The following is a 22,778-nucleotide window of genomic DNA, read 5'->3' as shown; positions in this document are numbered from 1 at the left end:
TGTAAATTCTGTTCTGTCTCATCAAAGTAACAGGTGTATTGACAGTTCTTCTGTGGAGAACTCGCCAGACAGGGCTAACTGTTTAAGCTTAAAATAGCTGCAAGATCTATAATTTGGTTCACCTCAAGTTCGGTAGTGACGTAAGCGTGTATTTTGCTCACCGCAGTATCGATTCACCCGTGTTAAGTTAAACGTGCTGATTGTACACGCACACGTACAGAGGCGGTTTGCTGGCACGCTTGCAGCGCATACGCGAAAAAGGATTGAAATCACTACCAAACTTGAGGTGAACCAAATTATACAAGCTCTACTTTGATTGGTCACTCAGATGACTACACCATGTAATTGACCAATCACAGTGCCACTTACTTGATCCACAATTCCTTCCAGTGATGACAGTAATATAGGGTGTAGATCCCTCTGTACCTGCATGATCTTACTACATCTGACCATTGGTACCGATGCCCTTATGGGCCCTGGGTTGGCTGTGCTGGCCCCTAACCCTGTGGTGCTGGGGGTATGTCCCGTTGTTGACTTAGTACTTGGGGTTGATGCATCTGTAATTTTAAAAAAACAAATTGGTAAGAGAATAAAACCTCCAATAGAAAAATGTGGAAGTGTGAGAAAAAAACAAATAAAAATAGCTATGAAATTGACCAAAACTAAACACGGCAGAAAACGGACTGAAATTGAAGAGCAGATATTTAACAAAATTTTGGAAAATAACAAAACCGCATTAAATTTGAAAAACAGTAAGATTTTTTTGTAGTCTGTATATTAGCGCTCAAGGCGATGAAAAAAAACCAAACAATTTCTCCATTTTTCAGATTAAAAAAAAATTGCTGCATGCGTGTAAATTCAGCCATTTTTTGGCCAAAAGTGGATCGAGTTTGACAGAAACTGTATGCATGTAAAAATCAGCAAAAAGAAGCTTTTATTTTTACTGAAAAAATGTGTGCAAAAAAAATAACAAACAAAATAATAATTTATCCACATATTTTGGTGATTTTTATAGTCATTTGCTAAAAAAGAAAAAAAACAACCAAAACACCCCACTCGACCGACCCTACTTGTAAGGTCTGTCTGCCTTTTTTGTCACCTTAAAGTAGACTTTTTGGGTCTACATAGAAGATTTTATATTTTATTCTGCAAAAATGTGGAATTTTTTGGCATATTGTAGTATATTTCCATTAAAAGTGGATCTATTGGTTGATTTTGGGAAGTGGTGTTCTGCTGGGGGTCTGGAAGTGACTAAAATGCCAATCGCACTCACAGCCTCAGAAAACAAGAATCTGTTGTCACTCACTATACACTATGTGTGGAGAAGGGTATGTTATCATCATCGACTGAGTAATGCCTTAATAATTACCATATTTTGAAAATCAATCGGGATTTTTTTCATATATAATAGTGTAAAGAGAATCAATTTCAATGTTCATCTCTGAAGAAAATCTCAATGTTCATCAAGCCAATTATTTAGAATTCAATAGAGGTTATCTGTGTTCTATAAGCTGCATATCCTATCAGCGATAGTCCTATACCTTGTTTAGGACTTTCAAAAGAAGTACCTGGTTGTGCAACCATGACTGTTTCAAAATAGTCCGCCACTATCACTATGATATTAATGTCAATAATTATGTTAAATTCAGCCAAGGGAATGGGAAGGACCATCCCACCACTAGATTATCTTCCGATCCATTTAAACTCAAAATTCAACGTTGCAAAACCGAAGCGCACATGACTTTTTATTTTAATCGCATTGTGCAGCTTTGGAATCAGCTGCCTTTGTCTACAAGGGCAGCCGGTTCCTTTTCTTCCTTCAAATCCGGGGTGGTTGAATTTTTGAATTCTCATTTTACTCAAAATTTTTGTTCTTTGAAAACATGCTCTTGGAGCTCTTACTGCAGATGCTCGAATTGCAGGCTTATTTAATTTGGGATGGGGCTGTGATGGGGTTTTATTTCCAATAATTTGTTTTCAAAAATCGAAAGGTGGGATGGTCCTAGAGGTGATTTTGCACCTGTTTGTCCCATTCTTTTCGCTGGCATTTTATTCTTTACTTTGTCTTGATTATTAGTATGTGCAATATTTATATAATATATTTATCTTTGTAATTGTATATGAGCCAGTGATGAAGCATAATAAATAAATAAAATAAATAAACAAAGTCACGCAAGTAACACCGAGGTTGTGCATTGAATTGGTTTGAATGAGGAATACTAGGGGAATCAGCGCCTTTCGTTAGAAGTCACACATGAGTGAAGTGGATAACCTCTATTATACCCATGTATTGTTAAGTCTGCCTTGCTTTACCACCAAACATTAGTGGACTTGACAAAGGGCTACAGGTTTTTCTTTTTCTAATGCTGTATTGTGAGCCAGGCAAGACAAAGCTGTACAAATTTACATTTTGGAAACAACAAATCATGTCAAGTAGCCCACTTTGGGCTTCACAATAGTGCACCTAGCAACACCTACAGTTCACTTACAATTACTCTTGCTTGCATCACCAGCAGTAACTTTACTTGCTGGACCATCTCCGCTACCATCTGCAGAAGCTGCGGTGGTAGTAGTGGCTGTAGTAGCAGAGGACACTAGACTCGCAGCGGAAGAAGAGGTGGTACTAGTGGTTGATGCCGTAGTGGTTGTTTGGGATGATGGTGTCGCTGTCGTAGTGGCGTCTGACTTTTGGGCTGCTGATTGGCGCAACTGTGCCAAGGTATATTCGCTGCTCTTGACTGCAAAAGAAATCAGAGGAAATCCATTTAAAGTCCACACTCCCTCTGTGGAAGATTTTGGACTTATCTTTCACAGGGGGAGTATGAATTTCAAATGGAATGAGCATATTAACCCGCTCTATTTGAAACTCACACTCCATTTGCGGAAGATTCAGGTTGAATCTTTCTCAGAGGGTGTATGAAATTCAAATGGAACTGCCTATTATGCTCTTTCCATTTGATATCCATACTCCCCTGGTGGATGATATTTCCAAAATCTTCCATTTTAAATGGAATAGCCCATTTGACATGAACTTCTAATGTAATTCACCTTTTCTAAATTCCCAGAATTCTTTGCAATATAACCGAGACTTTGTCATTGTCAATGCGCAGATCATAACTGCGCGCATTGACATGGTTGACCGCCAGTATGCAAATGATGTAGTTTCGGTTTCATTTGCATAGTCTTTCAAGGTATACCAAAAGGTCAAAAGAAATGACGGTTACCTAAGAAGCTTGGATAATTAATAGGGCTCCCAAAGATTTTCCATAAAATTCCACGACTTATTAATGTCCGAATCACAAATTACTAGGAGATAAATACATCAACATACTTAAAGTTTATTTGTCCCTCATTGAGCCGGCCTTGCTTTCCACTTTTATGCTCAAACATTGTCTTCTCTGTTTCTTATTCATTTTTATAAGTTTGCGCTCTCACTTTCTTTTAATAAAAAAAGATTCTACAAATTTTTCCACGATTTTGCAAAATATCTTTGACCCAAAACAAAAGTCTATGACTTGTAATTCTTCTCTAGAACATGTCCAAAATTCCATGACTTTTCCATGATTATTATTTCCCAAGTCCAAAATTCCATAATTTTCCCATGATCATTTCCAAAATCTAAAATGTCATGTCAATGCAATAGTTATATACATCTAAACTAATAAAAATAACATTATGTAAATTACATTTATCCTCATATAATATTATACTATAGCAATTGATTCTACACATAATCTGTAACACATGATACCAGTTATGCATGCAGAATGTCTTATTTACCAAATATAGAAACAAGATAAGCTATCATAACCCTTAGGCCAAAAAAAAAGGAAGGTTTGTTTGTCCATAGAGGCTTATGAAACAGTTGGGTCGGTAGGTCGGATTTAAAAAAAAAAATTTTTTACAGATATTGCACTTGAAACTGACAATTTGAAGACTGGTAATTAAGTCAAACACACAGCACTTTACTGATTTAACTCTTGAGATGGTTCTGCATGTTATACTGTTCATTTTCTTTCTTTAAATTTATACTAACCACTGTTTTACTAGCACATTCAACGCAAATTACAAAAAAAAAAGAAACACGGTCGGGACCAGGGTACACGGTCGGTCGGACGTGGACAAACAAACAATTTTTTTTTTGGCCTTAATGACACGAAATGTCTTATGTTGCTATAAATATTCTATATACTATCAACATTTTTAGATAAATTTGTATGATCCTATGGCTGATATCACAGCCTGTGAAAATCGACAACCTAAAAGGAATTCATAGTCAACTACTGCCACACCTTGAAAGCAGCCCAAGTTTTTTTTTTATGCAGCCCGTTCAGGGATGAAAGCCCACATTTGACAAAAAGCCTGAATAAGCCTGAAAAACAGTGTAAAAATGACCAGAATGGAACAGACTGAAAATAAAAGAAATATGGATGACAAAAAAGCCTGAATTCAGGCAAAAGCCTGAAAACTTACATCTCTGCACGTTGCATACTGTTAGCACACCAATCTACAAGGTTAGAGGGCATGCATGCAACAATATAATTGTGCCAACTTTACAAACTGATTCCAGTGTAATCTGTGCGATGCACAATACGAACCCAAAGTCATCAGGAATAGAACCAACAGAAACAGGGTTGGCTTTCATAAGCAATGCTGATGAACATTTACAACACTATTACCATAAACAATCTTTTAGGTGTACTATACTACTTATAAGAAATCTAGAAAAATATAATAAGCTTCAGATTATTTTTGCCCAATTCTTCATTTGCATCGCATACTTTCGTATCTCAAAAGGCTGCCTTGTGTGATTTTTATTATCATTGTTGTATTCCATATTGTTATTTTAACCCTATTCTATTACCCCGACAAAAGTGGTACATTTGAGTGGTGTGGAGGTATCATATTAACTATTGCGTTGCAGTGTTATTGGTTGGGTAAAAACCAATAAGTGGCATACCATTGGCAAGCTTGGACTTTAAGCTTTTAGAAAAACAAGTTTAATATTTAATTATGTAAATTTTATGCAAATTAGCTCATGAATAATTAATGAGCTCATAGCCAAATAAGATCAAAAAATTATTTTCATTTACAATTTTGAAGTGTATGAGTACATCAATGTGGCATTTTTATGCAGTTTTAAATACACTGTCGTGTTTCTACATTATAATAAAAAGAAATCCGAGTTACTTTGGACCATATTTAAAAAGTTTATGGACATTTTTAGGCTATTTTTAGGGCAAAATTTGCCCTAAAAATGGTCAAAATATGCAGGTTTCCAACATTTTAAACCATTTTATGATGTGTTAATGGTAGTTATATTAAGAAAAAAGGTGTTTTGTTGATAGAGAAGTGCTAAATTATCAAAACTGTTCCAAAGATAAGACCTTATTTGTGTAAATATTTTTTTTACATGCATATTAAGCCATTTCGTGCCATATGGCACGAAATTGATAGGGGGTAATAGAATAGGGTTAAACAGCATGCTTCTTCCTCTAATACGAACAGATGTGAGCTTGTACTATTGTGATAATATTTCAAAGTATAAAATATACAAGTTAATTTAATAGTGTATCACAATTCTGACATTGATTAAAAAAACCCACAAAAGGCAGCCTTTTGAGATATGACAGTATGCAATACAGACAACGAATTAAGCTATCAAACATGCATCAAATCTGGTTTATTATAAGTGTTACTACTTTTCCATAGAAGAAATGAAATGGATGTCGCTCTAAAGGCAGCATCACAATTGTCAGAGTAAGCATCTGATATTACTCAATGTTAGTGCTATAAAAATTATCAATTATCGTCACAGAGTGACTAAAATTAACCTTTGTAAAATAAATATTCTATATAAAAAATAGGCATGCTTTAAGAAACAAATATTTTAACCAAGTAGTAATATTTCATTGCTTTATAGTGTGATGGAAAAAATATTATAATCGGAGGAGCAAAGTTGTAGCTTTTCTTTATATGTGACCCCGTTCACACTTCGATAATTACTTCATTCTCTGAAGATTTAAAAAATTAAAATTTTAATATCAACGCACCTTTCTCATATCACAAAGATTAAAATTCATTCAATTAAGCAAGGTTCTGAGGAACAAGTGGCTTCTTGGCTGTGTCTTACCATTTTGAGTGCTTAATTGCTAGGCAACTGCACATATACACTCATTCTGATCTCCCGTAAAAAATCGATAATAAGCACATGTGCCAATTTAAACAAGTTGCTCTGACAAGAACAAATTTTTACTTTAGCATGTTAAACTTTTTCATTGTTTTCTTTTAATTTACAAATATATGTGAAACAGATATTTCTAAATTAAAAGAATAAAAAAAGAGAAATGTTTTAACAAACTACCTAAAACTTTGTTCTTCTCTGAGCAACTTGTTAATAGGCACATATGCTTATTAGCGAATTTTTACGGTATGTTAGTTTGTTTAATGGGGTATTCCTGTTGAAACCCATACATCCCCTATGGAAGACATGACCTTAATCTCCCACACAGGGGTGTAAATCTCAAATGGAGTCACACATTCAGGTAATTAAATTTAAAAATCACACTCCCTGTGTGGAAGATTAAGGTTATGTCTTCCATAGGGGGTTTATGGATTACAACTGGAATAACCCATTTTGGAGCAGACAACACTGAATGGGTGGCTCCGTTTGAAATTCACACTCCCTGTGGAGCAGAAGAATAAGATCATGTCTTCCATAGGGGTGTATGGAATTCAACTGGAATAGTCCATGTGAACTGAACTGTATCTCCCTTTGATCCTCATCTAGCGTAATGTGAATGCACTCTCCATCAACTATCAACGATTAACTCATCTCCATCGAACAAAGGTATTTTCTAATGTGAACAGGGTTTTTGATAAGAGTTTAAAATGTGTCTTACGCTTGGCCCTCCGCGCCGCTAAACTGCCGAGGTGTAGCCCCATACTGCTCACTGCATTTGGTGTAATAGACATAATCAACATATTATATAAATAAGGAGAATGAAAAAGAAATGGGCCAAAACATATGTGACTATCATTTCATTGAGATGAGAATTTACAATGTATTAATTAAGCTTGGCTATCTACATTTTTGTAGGAGTTAGTAGGAGCATGTACCCATCTTATGGTAAATATAAAATCAGGCATGAGAATGGCTTTTTTGAAAAGTGCCTGAAAAAGCATGTGAATTCAGCCTTAAAAGGCCCAAAACAGGCTGAAAAAATGCGTAAATTTGGACAACAAAACTGCCTGAATTCAGGCAAAAGCCTGACAATTCTCATACCTGATAAATGAGTTACTCTTTTTTATTGGATGATTTTGATATTAATATTATATTGAGATATATATGATCCAGGTATTATTTGAACCTTTGTACCTCCTGTTAACCCAATGAGAACTACCTGCCGATTGGCCAAAAAGAAGTTTTCATTATCAATTGGACCAATCAGCAACATTGTTATAATAATTTCACCACACAAAAAAAATTGGGGTGAATTATTTGCAAAAGCTCCATTCTGATTGGTGATTAAAATGACGATATCATATAATTGACCAATCAGAGAGAATGTTAGATCGGCAGGTAGTGCTCAGGGGGTTAATAGCCTTCCAAAAATGAACATTGTTTGGTTTATGGAAGATTCAACTTTGATGCACTGCCTCTTAGTTGGTTCCGTGAATATCAAGAGCAGGCATGAGACTGCACATTCCTAAAAAAAACCCTGAAAACTGAAAATGCACTGTCTTGAAATTGGACAAAAAGTACCCAAAACAGGCTGAAATTAAATAAAGTTGCAGAAATTTTGACTAAAAAAACCCAACTGAATTCAGTTTTAAAACTGAAAATTCTCATGCCTGCAAGAGACCCAAACTTTTTAATTTATGACCCGTCCAAGCAACATTTGTAGTGCATAGGTGTTTAATTATACCCTGTATGTGATAATGATAATATGCCATAGAGTGCTCCATGCATGCTTGTAATGTGCCGATTATTATCAGAATTGTGTCATTGCCAAAAAATATCCGAGGTACACCATTTTTATTTCCAATGCATGACATTCCAGTATAGTAGATTTCAGAAAGTGTTATACATGTAAGGCCACTTATAAATAGAATCCACTTTTGCCAATTAATCAGGCAATGGAAGACATGACCATAATCTCCCACACACAGAGTATGAATTTTATGGGGTTACATGTACCTGAATGGGTGACTCCATTTGAAATCTACATCCCCTGTGTGGGATATTAGGGTCTTGTCTTCCCAAGGGGTGTATGGATTTCAACTGCAACAGCCCGTTGTGTGATTATAGAGTGCCCAATAGTGCCAAGTGTGTCTTGTGTGCCAGATTTTGTGGATTGCTTGCATTAAAAATTATTGGGAAGAAATTCAAGATTTCCTCTTTTTTGTTGTTGCCTTTGTTATAATAAAAAATTCACAAACTCTGGCAAATGGAACACACAGATAATTATCAATGTGCGGGTGCACTACCTCAAATTTTTATGTGCTATATCTATAGTTCAATCGTGGCTTCTTCACTGTATAGATGATTTTGTTTTTGCCAATAATGAGGGAATTTTTGATATACCTTCATTCTCCAAATCTTGTTACATTTCAGATGTTAATTTCTTCAACTAAAATATATAATGCTACTAGTGAGGTGAAAGGCTAGCGCTACCTTCAATATGCAAACATTCCCGTTTAAAAAAAGCTATATCTTTGTTCATATGTATAGCATACTAATTTGCTACCCTGTAATTTTGTTCTCTGTTTTCCCAAACCGCATGTGCGATTTATTTAGGAACCAGTAACTAAGGTATGATGTATTCACTATGAGAGCAAATTGTGAACAAAGTCTGATGCATAATCCTTCAGCATATATTGCTGATGTAGCATGCCGTGTGTGCAAATGGAGAGATAAAAGTTTTACTGAAGAATTTGGACAGACAGTTTATTAGTCAATAATGATAAGGCCAAGAAAAAAATTGTTTGCTTGGCCTCCAGTGGTATTTTGGTGGTGGGTGGGTGGGTGGGTCGGTCGGAACAATATATATATTTTTATTAATGACTCACTACAGTATAGGCCTGTGACATTGGTCATGTGGAAAGATAAATCAATACTTCACTTCAGACCTTCAATATGCAAGATACACCATAGATTCAATTAGAACGACTGCATACTTACAAGTATAAGACAGTACAGTTTAATGATTTTCTTCTTAAGAAAATGTTGTTGGTCAAATTTAGCTTTGAAATGAAATTTAGGCACAGAAAAAGTAATAAAAAACATTAAAATAGGGAAAAAAATTGTTTAAAGGGCCACCCGGATTTTGGCAAATTTTGGGTTGGTTGGTGGAGGGCAAGCAAACATGGATAAGCTGCAGTTGCAAAGCAGTGGGCTCTTTCATTCAAAAATCACAACCCATTGAGGAAGATTTTGGAATTCCAACCAAATTCCAGATTGAACAATTTTCATCCAGAAATAATGAAAAAGTTATGAAAGATTTTGGAATTCCCAACAAAATGTCCACAATGCAGGGTCAAATTGGGCAAAATCCAACTGGCTTTCAACATTTTGCACTTTTCAGTTGCATTTTAACATGAAATTTCATTGATTTCAAATTAAATAGCCCAATTTGTGAAAGTATCCAGGGTCAGAATTTCATTACATACTGAGAGAATCCATTTGGATTCCAGCAAAATATTTAAGTATTTTAAGAGAATCTTAGGATGCTCTTCCATTTAACTATATAGATATTTCCAAGTAATTTTGCCATGTGGAACATACTCATGGCGTTCATGTATCGTACCAAGACGTGTATGCAGTGTAAGGCGCATGTATGCAATCTTCTGGATAGTGGATATAGCATTGTACAGTACGCCTGTGTATTTGCTACAAGCATGCCGGGTGGTCCGCAAGGGCCAAGAAATATCTGTTTCTGACCCTAAATCCCTAAATTATTGTCAATTTTAGATACATATATACAGTCCAAACTCCCTAATCCAGACTTCTTTTACACGGATCTCTCCGTTATCCGGCCAAATGACCTCCAAAGGAAAATATGTTTTTCAACACCATGGCACCTTATTTTCACATTCTGAAGTACTCTGCTATTCCAGTAGAAATCCATACACCCCTATGGAAGACATGACTTTGATCTCCCACACAGGGAGTGTGAATTTTAAATGGGATTACCTGAAAGGGTGACTCCATTTGAAATCTACACCCCTGTGGGAGATTAAGGTCATGTCTTCCATAGGGGTGTATGGATTGTCACTGAATATAGCCCAGTTCTTGACACTTAACACTGGTATGAAGCATTATTTAATAACAGGAAATGTGTACACAAATCTCTTAATAATCATTGTTAAAATGGCTGCTTCCATTAAAATAGCCAACTTGTCCATTGCAATATTAGATTCGGGTTGGACTATAGTCTGTCCAATTTAAGGTGGTGCATGACCTATACCAAAATGCATGAATCTACACCAACGGGGAAAGGTCATGTTGCCAACTTATGGTAGCACATACTTTAGTTGTTAGCTAGATCATTTAGAGAAAGATGAAAAATGACGTTTGACAGGATGTATGAGATTACAAAGGTTTAACCCCATGAGAACTACCTGCCGATTGGCCAAAAAGAGGTTTTCATTATCAATTGGCCCAATCAGCAACATTGTTAGAATAATTTCACCATGCAAAAAAAATTGGGGCGAATTATTTGCAAAGCTCCATTCTGATTGGTGATTAAAGTGAAGATATCACATAATTGACCAATCAGAGGCAATGTTAGATCGGCAGGTAGTGCCTAGGGGGTTAATGGATGAGGTTCCACCTTACAGCCTATAGAATTTGTTACAAATGCTATACCAATTTGCAAAAACCTCTCGCACCGCCAGATTTGGTGCAGTTTACAGCGTAAACATGAAGTTGGGTTCTGATTGGCTAATTGAATTCACTTCATCATTACATCAACGCTCGTTCAACGAACGATCTGCGTAGCATCTCGTGACACATGCGTGACCTAGCTCTGTTTATGCAATCGGTCAGCCAGTGTGAAAGGTCTTTGCAAAATAGTGTAGAAAATTGTGGTAAGGTGTGATTGCTACCTGATTTATACAGTGTTAATAAAAGCCTACTATGGGGCATGCCCAGAAACCTTGAACCCAGGGGAGTGGGTGTTGCTGGGAGCATACCCAGAGCTGCCAACATTTGAATCTTGAAAAAGGGAGATTTCCTATTGCAATCAGGGAGATCTGTCACAATGTGTACATCTTAATGGACGAAACCATTTCCTTTTCAGGGAGATGACCAAAAATTAAGGGTTCTGAAGGTTTAAAAGTAGGGAGTCTCCTGCGAAAAGAGGGAGAGTTCTGGCATACCTGGGGAGGGGCCGAGAGGCTGAAATGTGCCTAAAATAGAGAGATTTTTACACTTTTGCCATAAATCCGTGGGGGAGGACTCGAGCCTTAAAGAAACCCTACTGGGCATGCCCCTACTACTCATGCAAGGGTGATTAGCAATCCATGCAAATTTGAAATGAAGTTGAAAAACAAGCAAAGATAAAGTTTGTTTGTAATTATTATTAGCATGCCATGTCTATTTCCAAGAATACTTACCAATTATCATTGTCACTATGCCATAAATGGGCTATTCCGTTTGAAAACCACACTCCCCCCAACAAGTTTAACCCATCTCAGATCCAACACTTTTCAACAAAAAATTGTGAATGTGGGGAAGTTTTTGGAATTCCACGTACAATCCCACAAATAGGTCCAAACTATGTAAAATCCAAAGTCACCCTGGATTAATTTTAAACTTCAGCTTGAATTGAGGGGAGGGCTGATTTCAAATGGAATAGCCCAATATTTGCGATGCATTCTAGCAAATAAAGTGCACTATACAATTGACCTTTTCGGTAAATCCCATAAGGCTTTGCAGGCAAAACTGAGCTGGCGTCACACCAATGTGCACATTGTTACTGCGCACTTTGTGGCTAAACAATGTACCCATCAGTATGACGTTACATGACGTCATCTCAGGTCTACTCGCAAAGGCTTATGGGATTTACAGAAAAGGTCAATTTAAAGAGATTACGCTTGAAGAATACGGACTCAACCATCATTTGCATGTTGCTCATGGAGGGGTAAATGGTGTACCTCCTCAATACAATGTACACTGAGGGCTACGCATGCAAACCTTTAACCCTCAAGCTTAAAGATGCAAATTGTCATTCAATATCATCCCTTTTCTGATAATGCCCAGAGATACAATATTACGGCCTCCATATATCTGACATCCAATATGGTGGTCTTACCACAGCAATACGCACTGGGCTCAGTGGCGGCATCAGGATTTTTTTCAGGGGTGGGGCATTGGGGAGCAAAGGAATTTCAGGGGGGGGGGGGGCGTCAACAATTTTTGCGAAAAATTGCTGCAAAAACGAAAATTTACGTAATTTTGGGGGTTTACCTTGCCCCCCAGCGCCACCACTGACTGGGCTATTCCGAGTCCGCATTCTTTAATTCTAATCTCTTTGCTATACTTACATCTCTCCCTGTGCTCAATTTTCAGCGTGAGATAGAGAGTCCTTATAGGGAAGTACAACGCCTGTGGGTAGACACGGCCAACCTGCATCAGTATATTGATGATGAGGTCTCCTTCACTGCCAACGAGACAGGTTAGCAATTGTGGTATCCTGGACAAACGAAAGATAATAATAATACTTTTGATAAATGTGATACAGTCTGGGATAGGCAGGAAAAGGATTTGAGGAGAGGAGAGGTAGGGATGTGAAGAAAGATAAGGAAGGAATGTGAGGAGATGGGAGGAAGGGATGTGAAGAGAGGAAGGAGGGAGGAGATGGAAGGGGGAAATTGCAGGAGATGTGGTTGGGAATGGACAGGAGGGGGATGAAATGGGAGAAGTACACAGCACATTTGCATAAAATAAATACGATAGTCTGGGATATGGAAAGATAGACAGGGTAGGGAGGAAAGGGATTTGAGGAGTAGAAAGGTTAGGATGCGAAGAGAGGGAAGGAAGGGATGTGAGGAAAGGAAGGGAGAGATGAGTTAAGGGGCAATTGGAGGTATGGTTAGGAATGGACAGGAGGGGGATGGGAGAAGTACACAACACATTAATTGCATAAAACTTTGAAATCCAAAAATGTCAAATATGATATCCTCCTGAAGTATGTAGACAAGAACATGCCAATTCTCTTTGAAAAAATGAGCATTTTTAAGTTTTGCATTTTGCATAACAATCAGTAACATCCCATATCAGGAACATCCCCTCTATGGCAATACAGGATTCCACCACAACCTTCATCCTGGCCCATACCCAAATGCAAATCTACACATCACAGTTTTTAAACTCTGGCTATATATAACACTGTGTATACTTTCAGTCATCTGGGATTTGATCAATTAGTAGATAATTAAATCTGGTCAACCAGAAAAACTCACTTTTGGTCAGATGGAATCACCGACGTTTCGGCCAAAACCTTTGGCCTTCAGCTGGGTGGATGATTTAGGGTCATGCGAGGTCAATCGATGAGGAAGTTGCTTGATGACCCGATCCCAACCATGTGACAGATTCACTCTAACGCCCCGCTCCTGTTGAGTGACGGTTGTTCGTACCCACACTGCTTCTTTGACTCCCCGTTCAAACCAACGGGGTTCACGGTCCAAAATGACAACGTCGTCATCACTACACACTTCAAGCCAACCAATACCCTGCGGCAGTCGCTAGTACACCCAAAGGACAAACAGCCCAAGGGCCGTTTAAGTGGTGTTGTGTATGGTGTCCTGTGCGCTGAAGATCAGGTGTGCCAAGAACATTACATTGGTGAAACCGCCAACCACTGCAGAGTCGCATGTCCCAACATAGACGCAGCGCCAGTTCAAGTGGCAACGATTCAGCTGTCTACAAACACCTTAAGGGCAGTGGTCACAGTTTTGACATTGACGACGTTGTCATTTTGGACCGTGAACCCTGTTGGTTCGAACGGGGAGTCAAAGAAGCAGTGTGGGTACGAGCCGAACAACCGTCACTCAACAGGAGCGGGGCATTAGAGTGAATCTGTCACATGGTTGGGATCGGGTCATCAAGCAACTTCCTCATCGATTGACCTCGGATGACCCTAAATCATCCACTCCAGCTGAAGGCCAAAGGTTTTGGCCGAAACGTCGGTGATTCCATCTGACCAAAAGTGAGTTTTCTTGGTTGACCAGATTTAATTATCTACTAATCTGGCTATATATATTTTGCTGATCATAACACTTACACGTATCAACATTATGAATTCCTACTCATACTGTGGTGTCCCGTCCTCCTGAAATCTTGCCATTTCAAATCCCGTTCTAAAGTTCAAGCATTTATTGAAGAAACAAATACTAGAAACACCCTTTACTTACCACGGCAACCATTGTATAGGAGGCACTCCTACTGAATACTTATCCACGGCCTCGGCTAGCGACTTTTTATCGTCGTCATAGGTGAGCAACCACAGCACCTTAGCGAGATACTTGCGAGATTTGGCCTCATTCTGATGCCGACACGCGTGAAGGAAACACACGATGGCTGACACTCCTATGGTGGTTTGCCTGTTAGGGAAGAGTTGGAAATCAAACAAGACTTTCAGTTTTAAACTTCCATGATGATCTGATCACAACATTCCAGACCAACAGATTTGAGAACATTCTTAACCCCATGAGAACTACCTGCTGATTGGCCAAAATGAATATTGTGTTCAATTTTGAACCAATCAAGGAGGGTATTAATAAGATCATCAGCAAATGCAAGTTTGACCATAAGTAGTTCAAAGCCTAGTCATAATTGGCAATTGAAATTAGCATTTCAAGTTATCAACCAATCAGAAATGCTGTTAGATGACCAGTAGTGTCCATGGGGGGTTAAACTCAGCCACTCTTTGTCGAGACTGACTTTGTTTCCCTCAATTACAAACAACAGTGTTTTTTTATGTCTCTCTTGTGCACTACAGCTTGAACTCTTCAAGTTTTCTTCGGAAAAGAATTACATGGTTTCTATTGTCAGTACAGATACCAAAATTAATCTTTCATTTTTTTTTTTTGTGATTTTGGAAAACTTTAGCTTAGTGCATGATTTGGTCAACCAGCTGAGAGTTGCCAGTTGATAGGCCTGTGATTTACCTGTTTATTAAAATGGATCAGTCTCATTCTGTTCATCTATTGTTATTTTATGTCAAGTGTAATAATACAATAGAACACTATCAAATATGCATAAGGTTAAACTAATTGTAGGCAAGCATACATTGTGAAGAGGAGTCCTCACTTCCAGACAAGACTTGTCAAGTGAACACACAAAATATTGTGTGTGTGTGTGTTGCAAAATTGATCGCATCATCAGTATATTTTGTGAGAACAAAATTGATTGTTCTTGTTTTATACCAGTATAAGACCTATCCAAGCCAAAGATAGGCTTTGCAATTGTTTTATTGTACCCAGGCAGAGGGTGGTATAAGTTGGCATAATTATTATCATCACACTATGGAGTTGTGAAGATAGAGCTGTTGGAGTCACACAGGTGTGTGAGTTTGAAATGCGATCTGCAACTGAATTGGAAGTCACCAAAACTGACGAATGAAGTAAGTTTATAAAACTCTTAATTGTTATTGCTATTGTGTTAAATTATATGCATGCTTGATACTGTATGTTGTTATTCTTAATGTATTATTTTAAAGTTTAAAACAAACTGGTGGAAATTGATTGTATTTGAAGAACAAAGAAGTTTAAGATTTCCCATAAAATTGGAGAACAAAGAACTTGCATGTTTACCTGATTGTTAATTGGAGATATACTCATGCACTTATACATGTAATATGAATAGAATGGAATGAGTATCATGTGTAATTATATATTATTTTAATGTCATTAAAAATGAGTCTGATAAAAACTATCCCAAGATTTGCTTGAATTGGTACTTGTATTATCACCACTTGGGTAATTTTATTAAATGTTTCAGTTCTCGACCGATACATCCAACCATGAACCAGACATTGTTACTGTTACCAACCAAATCCCTGTGAATTAATCAGCTGTACCATTTAAAGTGACGGTTTGGCCACCCTAACTAAGACAAACCAATCTGTAGAGATTCGGGGTCAGCACACCATCAACCAATTTCAGGACGGCTGTATACGAACATGTTGAAACATCCACGGTTCCAACTAAATATATGAAGTTTAAAAATGTCAGTATTGATTTTTTTTTTTCAAATTAAATAATGGACTTGAACTGAAATGAACTGAAATGAAATGAATTGAGAACTCCAATATTCAACTCAACTCAGATACTCATCTAACGAAGCAGTTGAATTTTGTACATCATTGTCAAAGATATTTAATTTTTTTTATGTGAATATTGTTATTCGTGTATGTTATATATTTAAGATTGAAATACACGAGAAAGTTACTTTACTCATCAAGACGAAACATTTGTATTTGGTTAATCATTGTCAAATACCTTTAATTTATTTTAAATTGTTATATGTATGGATATTAAATATGTGATTTTGAATTACACAACATTGATTGAAGATTTGATGTATTGATCACAATACTTCAACTGAAATTTATTTTTGAGTGAATTACTTCAAAAATAGGTCAGTGTATTATTTGATATTTTCGGCTATCATTTGTTTTTTTGAAATAATTTGCTTTGTGAATCAGTCAATGTCACCCATTCATATAAGTTGCAATTATTGAATTATCTGAAGAAAATCAATTTGTTTTCAATTAATCATTTATCAGTTGTTGTAAAATACAATTAGGGTAAAAGGAGCTGATTGATTCCTTACACCTTTAATACCTATTATATTGTTGCATGTGAGTTGAGATTAAGTATAAGGAATAATCACCTCTTACCCACTTTAACTTTTGATCATTTGAACAATAATACTTTGTTTAAATTGTTTGATTTTATGATTGGATCTAATCAATTAAGTCAGGTTATTGAAAGAAGTTGTATGTATGTAGTTTAAAATGTTATAATGTAAATGCAATTGTGTTAATATAAAAAAACAACAGAAGATATACTAATCTAAGAACATATTAAATGAAATAATCATTTAAAGATTTAAATTACTGTTGTCTTGTGTTCATAATTCTTATTTGTGTGAACAGTACCGCTGTTTTTTAATTATAATCCAACATGTTCATCCTTCGGGTGTGACATCTATATTGAAATCCCCATTAATTTCTGTGGCTTTTGACCCTTCTCTGGAAATTTCATGACCAAAAACAAACTTTCATGAATTCACCATGATTTTTGCCAATTTACAAGATACCATGAATTTCCCATTTCCAGACTCAGTTGTAACCCGGATGATAGCCCAATAAAGCTTAATACAAAGGGATGGTTTATAGTTAGCTCTTATTTGTCAGTATGTGTAAATCACTACACTATGACTCACCTCTCCTTGCAGTAAATCTGTTCCAAGTAGTCGCCCCAGAGGGCCCATGCTTTCACTAGGGTATCATGCATTTGTACTGCTGCCGAGAACGCCTTGTTTGCTTCATCAGACCTGTAGTGTAGAAAACACAAAACAAAAACAAATATTAAACATCTTTTTCTGGTAAATTTGGTTAATTTCTTTCAGACCTGATTTTTGACAAATTCAGGGTAGACATAAAGGAGCAATAAACAGCTGGCCTTCAGGCCAGATGGGAAGGTTTTGGGCTTGGCCAAGGGCAAATCCACTGGCCCAGATTCTACTTCATTGTGTTTCTAATATTGTAACATGTCAAAAATCCATAATTATGCCAAAATCCCAACTGGCCCACCCAGATGGAAAATCTCCTGGCCCAACAAGAAAACTACTGGCCAGGGCCAGCGGCTTAATCGACACCTGCAAGTTCACTTAATTTCCAACTTGCACGTGTACCTTATTAACTTAATTTTTTTTTTTTTTTTGAAACAGCAAGTTTGTTGTATTAATATATTTTATTATGAAAATAAGTCTCCTATAGAACTCCATGGTAAAACAGATAGAAAACTTTATTGCTTGACAGTTATTACTAACATAATTTTATCAGAGACTGAATACCATACACACTCCTTACCTTCCAACTTGAGCCAAGAACATCCCTTTGAGGGCGTAGAATTCAGCTGTCATCTCTCGTGAGAAATATTTCAGATTGGTGGATTCGATGACTTCTAAGCCCTCCTGCAGTTCCTGTTTGCCCATGGTACCTGCCATCTGTAGATAGCATTTCACCTGCTGTCGTATCTTCTGGAAGCAGTCCACTATGGGAACACTAGGGATGGTGTGGATTCTGTAAAGCAAGCAAAAACCACTTTGTATGATTTGCCTTGGAGGAGACCCTCATTTTTTCTAACAAAATTACTGAATGGCCAAATACTGTAACACTCCCTACACACACATCACATCTGGGAATTTCCCTTCCATCCACATGCCACCATGGCATGAGAATGGTATTAAATTATTCACAAAGCAAGTAAGTTTTTATGTTTTCATTTACTCACATATCCAAGATGGCCGCCATCTTCCTACAAGCAACTTGCAATATTACAACTTGCGGTGGGAGTGCGATTTCGTATAACAGTCCAGACCTGCCAACCTACTGTCAGAAAGAGGGACATTGAGGTCCAAACCTTGAACATGTACACAAACCAGGTACCAACAAATTCAAAGACTTGAGGTGTACAATACTTTCAGAATTCAGGGAAGGTTTTGCAGGTCTAAATTCATCACAATAGACGAAAGTGAAATTTGCATCATTTTCGGCTGTTCTTACATTTAAATTTGCCATCACTGAAATTTTCATAAAGCAGGACTGTCCCTCTTTTTCACTTTGGAAAACCCAAAATGAGGGACAGTCCCTCAAAATGAGGGACAGTTGGCAGGTCTGTAACACACAATATTGCCCGTAGTAGGAAAGTGGTGTCCGGTTGTCTGCTTTTGTTGTTGGTGTGTGTGTTGTGTGTGGGGGTGTGCTTACCTGCTGAGTGAGTCCAGTGAGGGTCCTATCAGATGATGTTTACGAGCTACTTTGCCATAATTGATGATGGACTGTGCTGAGGCGTGTACACCAAGCATAGCATGGTTGGAATGTTGCTGAAAAATAGAAGAAAAAACACCAAATGTTTACAAACATGTTATTACAAACACCATATTTTTTGTCACTTTTGGTACACAAGCAGCAAGGGATCTTCTTCCTAAGCGAATTTCAATGCTACATCTGCACTTCTACTTGTCATGAAAAGCAGACACACATCAGACAATATTTTATACTAAGGTCAAAAACATACATGACACTCTGACCTGGGCCCTGTTTCACAAAGACTAAGGATCGATCTCATGATTGATTGAATAGGGGATTATGTGCGGTAAATCAATCGTAAGGGAACAAACCAAAAGATCGATGACGTCCTATAAACGTAACTGGTTTCGTTTAGGGGGGAGGGGGTAAAAATACTCGATTACGTTTGTACAAAAACATCGGTCTGAAAAAATGTGTCATTATTATTATTATGTCAAAATTTTCAACAATTTTATTATTACGTTTCTGGCAGGGAGGGAGGGGGTCGGCTGAGAAACGAAACCAGTTACGTTTAAAGGACGTCATCGATCTTTTGGTTTGTTCCCTAAGATCGATCAGAAGTGACACAGGGCCCAGGCTATGATGTGGACATACAGACAGACACAAAGACATACACATACACACCCGACAGAAAGACATGCACACCCAGACAGAAGATAAGTACTGGATCAGCAGAATTCTGACTATCATAAGCCGACACTATTGCCTGGTAATGATGCTGACGCCACATAAAGATATCACTCTGACAATAAGACAGACACACAAACACACACACAGACAGAAGATACTTACAGGATCAGTAGAACTCTGACTATCATAAGCTGACACTATTGCCTGGTAATGATGCTGACGCCACATAAAGATGTCACTCCAATGTGTGAGATCATCTGATACCATGGGTAAACGATTTCTGTAAACATAATGATACAAAAATTATTCACATGTTCATATTGTGCACTTTATAAATGGTTATTTTCACAAGGTTTGTTTTTGTTAGTCTCAAGTTCCCTTTTTAAAAACTTCCAGACCATTGCAACCCCTGGCTATGCCACTGCTGAGTACCCCCTCCCCCGCCGAGACGTATGATTGGCTTAGTGTAGCACTCTATTTAACTGAGGAATGCTTTAAAAACAGGCATTAATGCCCATATGCCATGAACAAGGATAACTTGATTTATCAAAATAGTTGGTGACAATTGCTGAAGTCGCAGTGACTTGGTGTATATATATAAGCAAAATATGTCGGTTGCAACATATATGGCGTAGAGTGATTTTTCTAAACCTTCCGTTTCACATAGTGACATAAAGGTTTAGAGCTAGCTATATCCTATACAGTTTAATAGTTTGAACCTTAAACTTGAATTTCAAATTGAATCGAGCCACTGAGAGATAACAGTGGAGGCGTATTGACTCCGTTATTAGTAACATATCCTTCAAACACGTCTTTCTTGAAAAAGTATTTTGTCCTTCTCGTACACAACTACGTGTTGCGACCGACAAATATTTTGTATGCGAGTGTATGTTGCATTCAACAGTTACGCCACGCCAAAAAATGTTGCTTCTCATGCTGTACATACCGCCATGTTTTCACGATAGCCTTCATATCATGCAGGCTCTGATTGCGTCCCAGATTGGTCGGCTGCAATCCTTGGTGTATCTGGGCCGCTTCGTGTAGCTCCATGATTCTTTGAGCGGCTTGCAAGAGAGGCGTGTGCGCCTGGGTGACGTAGCGCGGCAGACGGCGCCATTCCTTGATGGCCTGGCTACTGGACATCTCAACTAGTCTCTCGATCTGTAAATTTATAATAAACAACATTGCAAAGTAAACCCCACACAAACATGTACCGTAACCACTCGGGTATAAGCCCACTCCCCTAGATGGCAGATTTCACTTCAAAAATGGGGGTGGGCTTATAACCGGGGAAGGGCTAGTGCTTGAATTTAAAAATAAGAACAATCACCCCCATTTGTATATGCCCAATGTACCAGTAATTTCTAACTTCTTTGTCAATTTCTTAAAATTATAAGTGTGGAATGTTAATTATCAACTGATATTTTTTATATTTGTTCTTAAATATGAGAGCAAAGCATTGATTTGATTTAAGAACTTGGCCAAAATTTAGTACTGGGCTTATACCTGAGTGCACACTTGTCCCCAGAATGTTTTGAAAAATAGGGGGTGGGCTTATAGCCGAAGGTGGGCTTATACCCGGGTGGTTACGGTATTATCATCGTCTGCATCATATACTGTCGAAAGGCTGCCTTGTGTGATTTTTTTTATTATTGTCATCCAACTGTAAAATTAACTTTATATATTAATTTTGAGGCATTATCACAATATTAAAATCTCATGTCCGTTCGTAAAAGAAAGAAAGAAGAATGCTGAAATATTAAATAATAACAAGATAAAATAAAAATACAACAATGATAAAAAATATCACACAAGGCAGCTTTTTGAGATACGGCAGTATGCGAGGCAGACAACGCCATTCCTTGATGGCCTGGCTACTGTACATCTCAACTAGTCTAATCATTTCCTCTGGGTGGCATATGGTAATGGGCTATGTATCATCTGTATAACTACCTGAGGAAACTTACCAAGCTAAGATTCTTTTCTTCTGGGTGACAAATGGCTATATATCCTCTGTATAAATTCACTTTCCAATTCATCTCACGAGGACAGCTTTGTTCAACCTGTACAAAAATGAGACACAGTCATGAAATAAATTTGTGTGCTTGTTTGTGACCTGTGAAGACAATCATGGGTTTTGGAACAACCTTATGGAGATAATTTGGAGATACAAAACAATGTTCTACAAGACAAGAAATGTTCCACAAGGCATTAGAAATTGCTGTAAATTGATTGCCCCAATAAAGTAAAGTAAAGGAATTTTGGGTTCAGGTAAAACCAATGGATATAATTTTGCTCCATAAAGAAAAAAAGAACTTTACACCAAAAAATGATCACAACTGTGTATCTCCTTTAAGTAAGGAGTTCACACATGAGTGTGTAGGACTGGTGTTCGACTCTTTGCCTTTCCTCTTGCCTGGTTACACCCCCCATTGGGTAAGATGCGTAATTAAATGGTGTAGGAGTATTTGGGGAGTGACGAAAAGGGCTATTCCAGTTGAAATCCGTATACCCCCTATGGAAGACATGACCTTAATCTCCCATGCAGGTAGTGTGAATTTCAAATGGAGTTACCTAAATGGGTGACTCCGTTTGAAATCTACATCTACATCTTCAAAAATTGAATAGAACTAGATATTGAGGGGAGGAAACAGAATATTTGGGAGAACACAAATTTGTGATTTTCCATCAGCCATGTAATGTATTGACAACTCCCTTAAGAATGAGTTCAGTATTTTGATTCTGTGCATATTTTTCACTATACCTGAGCTAAAGCTTCCTTCATGGCGGACCAATTCGGCACCCTCCATGCCGCTTCCAGTACCAGCCTCGGATTGGTCTGTCCTTTTGCCTGCCCATATTCCATCAGCAGATCCCACTGGCTTAACTCTCGAGAACACCGTATCCAGTGATCCTCCCACAGCTGGTATTCGGGGAACACCGATGGGTTAGCTGGACCAGAGCTGTGTTCTCCCCTTGCCTTACTCATAACCTGCAAAAGTTGTTGTGTAAAAGTAAAATTTAAACATAGCGTCTCAATAA

At 37.6% G+C, this 22,778-nt stretch overlaps 1 protein-coding gene across 1 annotated transcript in view; it reads right to left on the bottom strand.

The window, feature by feature from the left end:
- The window catches only part of LOC140162614 (transformation/transcription domain-associated protein-like), a 162,624-nt gene that overhangs the window by 28,127 nt on the left and 111,719 nt on the right, over positions 1 to 22,778 (bottom strand). The window contains 11 exon segments of the mRNA XM_072185881.1: positions 370 to 557; positions 2,490 to 2,738; positions 12,550 to 12,698; positions 14,419 to 14,607; positions 17,456 to 17,566; positions 18,105 to 18,317; positions 19,005 to 19,120; positions 19,899 to 20,016; positions 20,683 to 20,897; positions 21,704 to 21,799; positions 22,501 to 22,728. Coding sequence (XP_072041982.1) covers positions 370 to 557; positions 2,490 to 2,738; positions 12,550 to 12,698; positions 14,419 to 14,607; positions 17,456 to 17,566; positions 18,105 to 18,317; positions 19,005 to 19,120; positions 19,899 to 20,016; positions 20,683 to 20,897; positions 21,704 to 21,799; positions 22,501 to 22,728 — 1,872 coding nt within the window.

The sequence above is a fragment of the Amphiura filiformis genome, chromosome 10, assembly GCF_039555335.1.
Source record: "Amphiura filiformis chromosome 10, Afil_fr2py, whole genome shotgun sequence".
NCBI lineage: Eukaryota > Metazoa > Echinodermata > Ophiuroidea > Amphilepidida > Amphiuridae > Amphiura > Amphiura filiformis.
The sequence above is the reverse complement of the archived record's forward strand: the minus strand, read 5'-3'. Positions and strand labels throughout refer to the sequence as shown.